Genomic DNA, 14,378 nt, shown 5'->3' on the forward strand with positions numbered 1-14,378 from the left:
CGATTTGGCTGAAATTCAAAAGCTTCGAGCAATGGGGGTAAAATTCGAAAATCATATGAAAGCCGTTATTTCATTTGATATTCATGCACGTTTAGACAAGATGTTAAAGATTCCTCTAAATCACAAACAAATCTTGTTTTTATACCCTCCACCATAGGATGGGGGTATATTAACTTTGTCATTCCGTTTGTAACACATCGAAATATTGCTCTAAGACCCCATAAAGTATATATATGTTAAGTAGTTGATATTGATGTAGGTCAGATGGCCGTATCCGTCCACTTTTACGTATAGCCCCCATATAAACCGACGCTGAGATTTGGCTTGCGTAGCCTCTTGGAGAAGCAAAATTCATCCGATCCGGTTGAAATTTGGTACATGGTGTTTGTATATGGTCTCTCACGACCATGCAAAAATTGGTCCAACATCGGTCCATAATTATAACATATATAGCCCCCATATAAACCGTTCTCCAGATTCGAACTCCGGAGCCTCTTGGAGGAGCAAAATTCATAAGATCCGGCTGAAATTTGGTACATGGTGTTGGTATATGATCTCTAACAACCACGCAAAAATTGGTCCACATCGGTCCATAATTATATATAGCCCCCATAAAAACCGACGCTCAGATTTGGCTTGCGTAGCCTCTTGGAGAAGTAAATTTTATCCGATCCGGCTGAAATTTGGTACATAGTACTAGTATATGGTCTTTAACAAACATGCGAAAATTTGTCCACATCGGTTCATAATTATATATAGCCCACATATAAACCGATCCCCAGATTTGGTTTGCGGAGCCTCTAAGAGAAGCAAATTTCATACGATCCGGCTGAAATTTGGTACATGGTGTAAGAATATTGTCTCTAACAACCGTGCAAGAATTGGTCTATATCGGTCCATAATTATATATAGCCCCCATATAAACCGTTCTCCAGATTCGACCTCCGGAGCCTCTTGGAGGACCAAAATTCATCCGATCCGGTTCAAATTTGGAACGTGGTGTTAGCATAAGGCCGTTAATAATCATGCCACAATTGGTCCATATCGGTTTATAGTTATATATAGGCGATCCCCAATCACACCAAAATTGGTCCATATCGGTTCATTATCATGGTTGCCACTGGAGCCAAAAATAATCTACCAAAATTTTATATCTAAAGAAAATTTTGTCAAAATTTTATTTCTATAGACAATTTTGGCAAAATTTTATTTCTATAGAAAATTTTGTCAAAATTTTATTTCTATGGAAAATTTTGTCAAAATTTTATTTCTATGGAAAATTTTGTCAAAATTTTATTTCTATAAAAAAATTTGTCAAAATTTTATTTCTATAGAAAATTTTGTCCAAATTTTACTTCTATAAAAAATGTTGTCAAAATTTTATTTCTATAGATACTTTTGTTAAAATGTTATTTCTATAAAAAAAATTTGTAAAGCTTAATTATATACGTATTTAATATATACCACGTATGGACTACCTTGCAATTTAGAAGACGGTGTTAGGAATTTTTAAGATGCCTTGCCATCGGCAAGTGTTACCGCAACCCAAGTTATTCGATTGTGGATGACAGTCTTCAGTAGAAGTTTCTACGCCATCCACAGTGGAGGGTACATAAGCTACGGCCTGGGCGAACTTACGGCCGTAGATACTTGTTATAAATTCAAAATCTGATGGAGTCTCCATATCTAGAAACTGTAAACTTAACTTCAGGAACAATTTGAACCGATCTGCATAGAGAGTTCTGCCATCAAACCCACCTCAAAATTGTATATATTTTCAAGTAACCCGCTACGACGACGATTTTTCAAAGGAAAGTTTTATACTGGATTGATTGTGATGGGTGTTTAAGATTCGCCCGGGTCGAAATTAATTCCGCATAAACTTGTTAATATGTCAAAAGTATATAATTTATTCCGTAAAGTGTGTAACATCAAAAAAAAATGGAATTTCTTCTAAACGTATGATTTCCAAAAATGGCCTCCCAAACATGTTCTTTATTTTAACTACACGGGACGTTTCTTTAATTCATGTTAATGTAACTCGCTGTTTTCATATTTTTAAGGGGTAATTTTATTTATTTTTTGTTTCAAATAGGGTAAAATTAGAATAAATGTTAATAAAATGGAACACATTATTCAAATTTTTTCGAAAAAAAATCTAAATCCATTCTAGAAAAATTTATATTTTTTCAAATATTTGGGGTCTACAGTTTCAGAAAAGCGTTAGGATGCTTTAAAATCATAAAAAATATAAAAATTAGTTATTTGGCAAAATATCACACAATTTTTTACCACACATCCAAAACACTGAATTCACACCTTAAGAAGTGATGTCCATTCAGCGCAATGGCTATTGAAATGGTAGACATCCCTCTTATGACAAGCCAATATTAAATCGCTTCTGCGCCAATTTGGCACCACTTCAGGATACAAAAGGAATATTTTCACTACTTGTTTGGCGAGGCTTTTTTTGTTGATATGTCCAGCATTAGAGTTGAAAAAGTAGAACTTTGGCTGTTTGGGAGAGTGGTAAAATTCTTGCAGTAATGATAGATTTTGTAAAATATTAACCTCCATCTAAGAGGTACTTCACAAATTTTCTACAGAAATAAATTGTTGACAAAATTTTCTGTAGGAACAAATGTTGACAAAATTTTCTATAGAAATAAAATTTTGATAAAATTTTCTATAAAAATAAAATTTTGACAAAATTTTCTATAAAAATAAAATTTTGACAAAATTTTCGATAGAAATAAAATTTTGATAAAATTTTCTAAAGAAATAAAATTTTGACAAAAATTGTCTATAGAAATAAAATTTTGATAAAACTTTGTATAGAAATAAAATTTTGACAAAATTTTCTATAGAAATAAAAATGTTGGAAAAATTTTCTATAGAAATAAAATTTTGACAAAATTGTCTATAGAAATAAAATTTTGGCAAAATTGTCTATAGAAATAAAGTTTTAACAAAATTGTCTATAGAAATAAAATGTTGACAAAGTTTTTTATAGAAATAAAACATTGACAAAATTTTCTATATAAATAAAAAAAAATGTTGACAAAATTTTCTATAAAAATAAAATGTTGACAAAATTGTCTATCGAAATAAAATTTTGGCAAAATTGCCTATAAAAATAAAATTTTGACAAACTTGTCTATAAAAATTTAAATTTTACAAAATTGTCTATAGAAATAAAATTTTGTATAGAAATAAAACTTTGATAAAATTTTCTATATAAATAAAAATATGTTGAAAAATTTCCTATAGAAATAGGTGTTGACAAAATTTTCCATAGAAATGAAATGTTGACAAAATAGTCTACAGATATAAAATTTTGACAAAATTGTCTATAGAAATAAAATTTTTACAAAATTTTCTACAGAGATAAAATTTTGACAAAATTTTCTACAGAAATAAAATTTTGACAAAATTTTCTACAGAAATAAAATTCTGACAAAATTTTCTATGGGAATAAAATTTTGATACAATTTTCTATAGAAGTAAAATTCAAATATGCTTGCGCAGACCTTTAATATGTTTTTAGTGTTTTTTTTTTGTTTTTAAAATTCATTGAAGCCACAGGTGCGTATACTTCACATAAATCCGTTTATAACTATCATACGATCAGTAGTTCAATGGTTTACCCAAAGATTATCTGAAATAACAAGATGTTTATATGCTTCCTCTTTTTTTCCAATAGACTCATGAGTTTAGGTCCATACATGTATGAGAGAGTTGAAAAAAAAAATGGGTATAATGTTATGAATTTAAAAAAGAAAAGCAAATGAAGAATTTTCAATTTGGTTAATAGGCCTGTTTCTGCACTCTTTTCATTCAACATTTATGCCAAAAGAAATTACTTCAAGTAAATTGTGTTTATTTTTATTTTGTTGTGTCTTTATTGGTACTGTAAAGGGTGATACGGTCAAAATTTGGTCAATATAAACTTGACGTATTTCTTTCAATTTTGCATTTAAAAAACCTGAACACCCCTCATTTTGAAGGTGTGTGTGTGTAGAATGTTGCTCCTATTTTGATTTTGGAATTCACTCTTCAGTTGTCAAAATGCCGTCCAAGCAAGAAGAGCAGCGTATCAAAATTTTGCTCGCGCATCGCGAAAATCCGAGCTACTCGCACGCAAAGCTGGCAAAATCGCTAAAAGTTGCCAAATCAACCGTTACAAATGTAATTAAAATGTTTGGGGAACGTTTGTCGACAGCCAGGAAGTCTGAATCGGGGGGAAATCGAAAACCGGAAGCCGCTGAGACTACAAAGAGAGTTGCCGGTTTCAAGCGAAACCTTAACCTCTCTCTCCGAGATGCCGCAAATAAGCTAGGTGCATCGCTTACAACCGTGCATCGAGCCAAAAAACGAGCCAGACTGTCGACTTACAAGAAGGTAGTGACTCCAAATCGCGATGATAAACAAAATACGACGGCCAAAGCGCGATCCCGGAGGCTGTACACGACGATGCTGGCGAAGTTTGACTGTGTGGTAATGGACGACGAAATCTACGTCAAAGCCGACTACAAGCAGCTTCCGGGACAGGAGTTTTATACGGCAAAAGGAAGGGGAAAGGTAGCAGATATTTTCAAGCACATAAAACTGTCAAAGTTCGCAAAGAAATATCTGGTTTGGCAAGCCATCTGTACCTGTGGTTTGAAAAGCAGCATTTTCATAGCTTCCGGGACTGTCAACCAAGAAATTTACGTGAAAGAATGTTTGAATAAACGTCTGCTGCCTTTCCTGAAGAAACACGGTTGTTCCGTACTGTTTTGGCCGGATTTGGCATCTTGCCATTACGGTAAAAAGGCCATGGAGTGGTACGCCGCCAACAACGTGCAGGTGGTTCCCAAGGACAAGAACCCTCCCAACACGCCAGAGGTCCGCCCAATCGAGAAATACTGGGCTATTGTCAAGCGGAACCTAAAGAAGACCAAAAAAAAACTGCTAAGGACGAGCAGCAGTTCAAGGCAAACTGGCTTTCTGCGGCGAAGAAGGTGGACAAGGTGGCTGTACACAATCTGATGGCAGGTGTCAAGCGTGAGGCCCGGCAATTCGGATGTGGAAAAGCGAAAGCCTAACTGAATATTTTTCCTGAATTTTATATTAATTGAACTTGAAAAAGAAATTTAATTTGATTTTTTAAATAAACGATTTCACCGATTTACACGCTTTTTCCCTTGACCAAATTTTGACCTTATCACCCTTTAAGATTCGGTCTGACCGAACTTACGGCCGTATACGTATACTTGTTATTTTTTGTTTTGTTTTCTTATTTTTCAAACGAAATAGGGAATTAGCATATTAATACGCGATGCGAACTAGAATGGCTTTAAGCCTATTACAAGCATGTATCAAAAATTATGTTGATTCTTAGATTCAATTAAAAAAACGAGTAGTTTTTTTTCGTAGTATTCGTATTTCGCCACAAAGATGGGAAGTATGTAATGGATAGCGATGGACAATACTTCCATTGACCAGTCGATTAAAATTTCGGTATAAATTATTAAATATTTGAAAAAACCCTTATTTTTAATTTGCACTCCCAACATATTAGGAAATTTAAAAATTTAGATAAACTAGAGCTTCGGTAGAAATTTTTAATCCTACGACAATATTTTTTTCAGTGTTCTTTTAATCAAAATATTTTTGTGATACGAATTCTACTTAAAAATTTATGTATTTGATTATATCTTTTAACCCCAAAAACACTGGAATAATCACAACAAAAATATATCACAAACTAGTAGACCAAATAAGATCACATTCCCGTTTAAAAGGACAGTCATCCGAATATTTCCATTACCTCTTTACAACTTCACAGATTCTCATATCACAAGAAAAAAAAAATACATTAAGGATTATATGAACATATATGGACATAAATATAAAACATAAATTCATATACGACAAACTGAAAACATGAAGGATATCAAGAAAATCCTTTATTGAAGGCAAAAAAACGAGGATATAAAGAAATAAATTGAATTTCCCTTCTTGGCAATGATGGAGTAAGTAATAAAGTAATGTGGTGCCATATCATATTGAAACATTATTCGCTGCTGCCAGGATACTTTACAACTTAATAATGACACATATGGTCATTTCTTGTTAAATCCATGGACTTGACCACAAATTAAATTCCTTACATTTGTTTGACACGACTCTCGTCCAAGGACTTATATTGGTCGAGTATCATTCGAATGACATGGAGTATAGCATCAAAATGGGAAAAATATTTGTATCATTCACCATAATAGTCATATGTTTCATTGATGAGTAATAATTGTAAGAACTCTTGGGTTGGGGTCAACTGAATGAGGATGATGGTTTTTTTTTTATAACCAACCCTTGTATCACCTGTTTTTATTGGGGGTTTATTTATTTATTTATTTTTTTTTTCTTGAAAGGAACAGTGGAATTTTTATGTTCATTAAACATACATATTTAATATATTAACAATTTTATCAGAAGAGAAGCCTTTGTTCCTCATTACTGATATAAGTGGCCCTAACTGTACTCATAAGCTGTGTCACAGTTGGAAATTTTGAAAAAGTCGCATATTCAAGAAAAGGTCGCACAAAAAAGTAGCATAATGATAAAAGAGTCGCTCAAATTTGTGAAGTATTTTTGTTACAAAAATCTATATATATATATATATATATATATATATATATATATATATATATATATATATATATATATATATATATATATATATATATATATATATATATATATATATATATATATATATATATATATATATATATATATATATATATATATATATATATAAAATTCAATCTATGTTTGTTTGATTGTTTGTTTGTTTGTATGTTCCGAGTTGGCTTCGAAACGGCTGAACCGATTTACCTGAAATTTCCACTAAACGTAGAGGGCTATCATGTGGTGAGAATAGGGTATCTCATTTCTTGATACCCTTGCCCGACTTTTTAAAAATTTGACTGAAGCTCCCCGAGTTGCTCGAAATTTTCAGGGATGGTAAGGGGTGAGCCCTAGAAAAAAACCCGCAAATTTATTTTTCGAAATTTGGTCGGAAGGGGGTACCTCCCCCTTACACGACTTTTTGAAAATAGAGCTCAAATTTTCCGATTTACTTGAAATCGGAAACGGCTGAACCGTCTTACTTGCAATTTTAAGATAAGGTAAAGGATGATCATGGGGTGAAATAGGGTAAATCACTTTTAGATTTCTGGCCGGGGAGGGGTACCTCCCCCTTGCTCGATTTTTTAGAATTGGACTTACGTTTTCGGATTTGAACGTAAACGGTTGAACCGATTTACTTGAACGTTTTATAGAAGGTATAGGGTGATCAAGTGGTAAAAAAAGAGTACCTCATATCTTGATATCTGGGTGCCTCCCCCTTGCCCGGCTTTTTGAAAATAGGGCTTAAATTTCCGGTTTGCTTGAAATCGAAAAAAGCTGAACTGATTTACTTACGAGAAGGTGAAGGATGATCATGTGGTAGAAAAAGTAACCCATTTCGTGATATCCGGTCGAGGAAAGGTACCTCCCCCTTGCCCGACTTTTTTTATACCCTTCACCACTACTGTGGTACAGGGTATAATAAGTTTGTGCATTTGTATGTAACGCCAAGAAGGAAAAGTCTGAGACCCATCGTTTAGTATACCGATCGTCTTAGAATTAAATTCTGAGTCGATTTAGCGATGTCCGTCTGTCTGTCTGTCCGTCTGTCTGTCTGTTGATGTATTTTTGTGTGCAAAGTACAGCTCGCAGTTTTAGTCCGATTAACCTAAAATTTGGTATGGGGTCCTGTTTCGGCTCAAAGACGATCCCTATTGATTTTGGAAAAAATCGGTTCAGATTTAGATATAGCTGCCATATATATTTTTCACCGATCTGGTCATAATTGGCGTGTATATCAACCGATCTTCCTCAAATTCCGTACATCTCAATATTTTATGAGTCTCGAAAAACTTGCAAAATATCATCCAAATCGGTTCAGATTTAGATATAGCTCCCATATATAGCTTTCGCCCGATTTACACTCCTTTGTCCACAGAGGCCAATTTTTTGCTCCGATTTAGATGAAATTTAGCACAGGTAGTAGAATTAGCATTGTTGCTATGCGTGCCAAATTTGATTGGAATCGGTTCAGATTTAGATATAGCTCCCATATATAGCTTTCGCCCGATTTACACTCATATGACCACAGAGGCAAATTTTTTGCTCCGATTTAGTTGAAATTTTGCACAGGGAGTAGAATTAGCATTGTTGCTATGCGTGCCAAATTTGGTTGAAATCGGTTCAGATTTAGATATAGCTCCCATATATATGTTTTTCTGATTTCGACAAAAATTGTCAAAATACCAACATTTTCCTTGTAAAATCGCCACTGCTTAGTCGAATAGTTGAAAAAATGACCCTAATTTTCTTAAATTTCTTATACATATATATCGAGCGATAAATCATAAATAAACTTTTGCGAAATTTCCTTAAAATTGCTTCAGATTTATATGTTTCCCATATTTTTTTACTAACATTGTGTTCCACCCTAGTGCATTAGCCGACTTAAATTTTAAGTCTATAGATTTTGTAGAGTCTATCAAATTCTGTCCAGATCGAGTGATATTTAAATGTATGTATTTGGGACAAACCTTTATATATAGCCCCCAACACATTTGACGGATGTGATATGGTATCGAAAATGTAGATCTACAAAGTGGTGCAGGGTATAATATAGTCGGCCCCGCCCGACTTTAGACTTTCCTTACTGGTTTTAAATTAGACTTAAGTTGTTCGATTTGCTTGAATTTTCAGTGAAAGTTGGGGGTGACTTTGAAACAAAGATCCGCAACTTAATTTGTCGAAATTGGGTAAGGGAGGGACCTTCCCGTTGCGCGGAGGGATACCTCCCCCTTGCCAAACTTTTTGTAAGTTGGGCTTACGTTTTCGGTATTGCCGTAATTCGGAAGCGGTCAAACAGATTTACTTGAACTTTTCAAGAATGTAGAGGGTGACCATATGGTGGAAATAGGGTACCTCATTTGTTGATATCTGGTTGGGGAGGGGTACCTCCCCCTTGTCCGATTTTTTTTTGAAAATTTGACATAAGTTCTCCAATTAGCTTAAAGTTTGCCAGGATGGTAAGGGGGATGGCCCCTAGACAAGGATTAGCGGATCCTTTTTTCGAAATTTGGTCGTGGAAGGGTACCTCCCCTTTACCCGATTTTTTTTAAATATAGTACAGTACAGTAAAATACAGTGTACAGTACTACTCTTCTCCGGTTTTATTGAAATTTACACAGTAGTCGTGGCTTTGGCTAAGCATCTGCTCTCAAATTACCTCTAAATATTCAGTTTAAGGAAACTCATACATGTAACATCCGGAAATATTCTTCGATGGGGAAAGCTCTACAGACGTGCAAGATAATTGTATGGGATGAGTGTACCATGACCCATAAAAATTCTTTAGAGACACTGGATAGGACATAAAAAGACTTCAGAAGCAATGGCAAAATTTTTGATGGAGCGCTTTTGTTACTAGCTGGAGACTTTCGCCAGACATTACCATGAGTTCCCCGATCAACTCCTGCAGACGAGATGAACGAATGCCTGAAGTCGTCATTTCTATGGCGACACGTTAAATCTTTGCAATTGAAAACAAATATGAGAGTTCAACTATAAAATGATGCCTGAACTGCACAATTTTCAAAAGCGCTTTGGGAAACAAACAAATTCCTGGGAAACCCTCAACTAACTGCATATCATTTCCTCCACACTTTTGCAAAATGGTGGAATCATTGGAAGATCTAATTTCCAGCGTATTTCCTAATGTTCAAACTAACTTCAAAATCAAGATTGGTTACAAGAGCGAGCATTACTAGCGGCAAATAATTTCGATGTGAATATTACCTATAGGTTAGGTTAGGTTAGGTTAGGTGGCAGCCCGATGTATCAGGCTCACTTAGACTATTCAGTCCATTGTGATACCACATTGGTGAACTTCTCTCTTATCACTGAGTGCTGCCCGATTCCATGTTAAGCTCAATGACAAGGGACCTCCTTTTTATAGCCGAGTCCGAACGGCGTTCCACATTGCAGTGAAACCACTTAGAGAAGCTTTGAAACCCTCAGAAATGTCACCAGCATTACTGAGGTGGGATAATCCACCGCTGAAAAACTTTTTGGTGTTCGGTCGAAGCAGGAATCGAAGCCACGACCTTGTGTATGCAAGGCGGGCATGCTAACCATTGCACCACGGTGGCTCCCAATATTACCTATAACAATATATTGCAAAGAATTCCTGGATGTGTCACTACTTATAAATCAATAGATACAATTACACGTGAAGAAGATATTGTAAGTTACCCTGTTGAATTTCTTAACTCATTGGATTTACCCGGATTCCCACCTAATACATTGCAACTTAAGATAGGTGTAGCAATCATTTTGCTACGGTATATTGATCCACCTCGCCTTTGCAACGGAACCAGACTAACTGCTAGTCTGCACAACAATTTAATAGAGGGACCAATTATAACAGGAAATTATAAAGAAACCGATGTTCTCATTCCCCGCATTCCAATGATCCCAACTGATTTACCCTTCGATTTCAAAAGGCTGCAATTCCCTATTAGATTAGCATTTGCCATGACGATCAACAAAGCCCAGGGGCAATCTCCTCAAGTATGTGGCTTAAATTTAACGTACCCCTGATTTTCGCATGGACAACTATATGTAGAATGTTCACGACTAGGTAAACAACGATAAAACAACGACTGAACAAACCAGAATACCGTGTAGGTTAGGTATCGTATGTTAGATTAGGTGTCCTATACTATACGTGATTTATTTCTCTCTTATTAATGAGTGCTTCTATGGGTAGCTCAATGACAAGTGAACTGCATTTTATAGCCGATTTCAAACGGGGTTTCAAGTTTTTAGAGAAGCTTTGAAAAACTCAGCATCTACCGATGAAACACATTTTGCTGTTTGGTCGAAACTGGGGTTGAATACATGACATATGCGAGGGCACAACGGTGCCTCCCACGTTAGGCGCACGGCGATGAATTCCTATTTATAAAAATTGCTTCAAATTAAAGCACTTCAAATTGAAGCGTGCGACTAAAATCGCACATTTTGCATATTTTAAAAAAGTCGCACAGAAAGTTGCATGATGTCAGAAAAGTTGCAAAATGCGACTAAAGTCGCACAACGGTAACACTGCATACAAGAGCTCAATGCTAATGTGTCTGAGTGGCAGGTACTTCAGATATATATTCCTCGGATTATTTTTCAGCCAAAATATGAGCAAGAAGAATATCCAATTAGTTTGGAGGCTTAAAAAATAAGGCTTATCTGGTTCAAACAATTGTGTCTTTTAAAATGACGTATTTTTAAACCCTGTCAAGCCACACAACAAAAAGTCACAAAATTTAAAGACAATTTCATTAATTTTGAAGAATATCAACTAGGCTTTAATAAGTCAGAATGAAAGCCATATTGACCTTAATATATATTAAAATACTCATTTTTAAGTCCTTAACTGTAAGAAGAAGATGCCTTCATTGAAAAGGCCAACTACTTCTGAGTATGGAAAAATATATATATCAGAGAAATGCATCCTCATGCTAAGCCAAATTCGTATTCGTATTTCAAGGACAAGATACCTTAAGTCTCACTATAATATTTTTTTTTTTCGTACAATCTATGAAGATAAAAGCGAGAACTGAGAAGGACTCTACACAAGTCTTGGACCGACTGTTGTAGCAACATTAGAAGTTGTAGTGTATTTCAGTAAATAAAACAGATTTACCTGTGATGGTTGATTTTTATGATTACTTTCCAAATATTTCCTATTGCCTTTGTTAATCCAGAAATACTTAATTTAATAATTTTTGACAAAGCATTTTAAAGAAATAGTGCAAGAAAATCCAATGAAACAATACCTTTCATATGATTTGATATCGAAATTCTATAGCTCTTTACCCCTATTAATCGAATGAGCACGAGAACCTAAATCGGGAAATTTTACTTCAACTTTCGAGCAATTTGGATGATCAGTGCGCCTTCTATCCCCTCAAGAAGTTAAATCAGGAGACCAGTATATAAAAGGATTATAAAAAGCCCTTACCGATATAAATCAAATTTGACACATTTCTTATTATTCTAACCTGACTCTACATTTACAATTTAAGAACAATCGGATAAACATTGCGGTGACAAGAATTGAAAATGGGAAATTGGTCGATCGGGGGACTTACCAAAATATGGATGTAAACCAAATTCGACACAGGTCTTTATGCACATAAACTTCCTCCATATGTTCATGTTTAGACAAATCTGATAAAAATCGGGGTGTCTAGAAGCCCAAGAAGTCAAATCTGGAGATCGTTCTATATTGGGGCTATGCCAAAACATGGACCGATACCCACAATATTTGCCATACCTATTTGTGGTCTTCAAATATTTTTAGATTTTGAATTTCATACACATCAGATAAAACTTGGCGTGTCTAGACTCTCAAGAAGTCAAATCGGGAAATCGGTTTATATGGAGGCTATATCAAAACATGTACCAATTCACACTATAAACAGCACAGCTATTTGTGGACCTACCGTACCTCTACATTTTAAATTTCAAGCAAATCTAATAAATTTTTTTTGGGTCTGGAAGCTCAAGAAGGTAAATGGGGAGATCGGCCAATATGGGGGCTATACCAAAACATGGACCGACATATACCATATTCGGCACCCCTCTTTGTGGGCCCTTTGTTTTGGATGACAGGCACATCGGATAAATATTGAGGTATCTAGACGCCCAATAAGTCAAATTGGGAAATCGGTCTATATGGGAGCTATACCAAAACATTGACCGATATACAAAATATTCGGCACACCTCTTTGTAGATCTAAAATAGCTCTAGATTTTCGATTTCAGGCAAATGGGATGAAAATTGCGGTGTCTTGATACTCAAGACACCAAATCGAGAAATTGGTCATATGGGGGCTATACCAAAACATGGACCGATATATTTGTTAACATATTCGGCACACCTCTTTGCGGTCCTAAAATACCTCTAGGTTTCCAATTTCCAGCAAATCGGATGAAAATTGTGGTATCAAGATTCTGAACTCCCCAAATCAGGGGTCCGGTTTATACGCGGTCAATATCAAAACCTGGACCGATATAGCCCTTAGAAATTGGCCTAAGTACAGACAAAACATGAATCTCTGCAAAATTTCAGGACGATAGCAGCATTTTTGAAGGCTGTAGCGTAGCTAGGTTATAATTTCTCTCTGATCTTGAATATATATATAATTTCTATAGTTGGAAATTGATATTTCGATGTGTTACAAACGGAACCCATTTTATGGTAGTGGGTATAGAAAAGTGCAAATGAGTTTTGAAAACGAATTGTATTGTAAAATACAACAAATTCATTGTAATAAAATTAACTTATCACGCTATGGAGCGATTCATTGAGTTGAAGTGCACAATTTAAAAGTATATTTTGTTAATTTTTTTATGAAAATATAGATGTCGATGCATAATTAATACTGTCGTGAGGTCAAAGATTTATTATCCTTAAAATACGAATGCGAATATTTTTTTTTTTGCTTTTCAATGAGGTCGTTCTGAAAAATTTTTTCAAAATTAATGAAATCGTTTTTAAATTTGTAGACTTTTTATATCTCGACTACAAGGCAAAAAAGACTTTTAAAAATAGGACATGTTTTTCAACACTTTATTTTAAAGACGTGTTTTACTTGAAACATGGCATAATTTCCGCTTGAAGTCAAGTCCTAATTTTTAATTTTGAGGTTTCGTTAACACATTTTAAAAAGTGCTCATGATAAAAAAAAGTATATACGGCCGTAAGTTCGGTCAGGCCGAAGCTTATGTACCCTCCATCATGAATTGCGTAGAAACTTCTACTGAATACTGTCATCCACAATCGAATTACTTGGGATGCGGTAACATTTGCCAATGGTATCTTAAAACTTCCTAAAACCATCTTCAAAATTGCAAGGTAGTCCATACGTGGTATATATTAAACTAAACAAGTATATACGGCCGTAAGTTCGGCCAGGCCAAATCTTATGTACCCTCCACCATGGATACCGGTGCCAAGGTATCCAGAATTGAAATATGGGGGTCGCTTATATGGGAGCTATATACAAATATGAACATGATATGGACCAATTTTTGTGTGACTGTTGATCGATTTATCTGAGGGCCATATATAACTATAGACCGATATGGACCTAGTTAGGCATGGTTGTTAACAACCACATACTAGCACAATGTACCAAATTTCAACTCACTCGGATGAAATTTGCTCCTGCAAAAGGCTCCAAAACCAAATGTCGGGATCGGTTTAT

General features: G+C 34.9%; 1 protein-coding gene across 1 annotated transcript; it reads left to right on the forward strand.

Annotated features, from left to right (window-relative positions):
* Positions 1 to 9,782: 9,782 nt before the first annotated feature.
* Positions 9,783 to 11,763, forward strand: LOC142231177 (uncharacterized). The gene is made up of 3 exons (XM_075301795.1): positions 9,783 to 9,855; positions 10,328 to 10,680; positions 11,710 to 11,763. The coding sequence occupies exons 1-3, from the start codon at positions 9,783 to 9,785 to the stop codon at positions 11,761 to 11,763; spliced, it is 480 nt and encodes a 159-aa protein (XP_075157910.1).
* Positions 11,764 to 14,378: the final 2,615 nt, after the last annotated feature.

The sequence above is a fragment of the Haematobia irritans genome, chromosome 3 (genome assembly GCF_050003625.1).
Source record: "Haematobia irritans isolate KBUSLIRL chromosome 3, ASM5000362v1, whole genome shotgun sequence".
NCBI classification, from domain to species: domain Eukaryota; kingdom Metazoa; phylum Arthropoda; class Insecta; order Diptera; family Muscidae; genus Haematobia; species Haematobia irritans.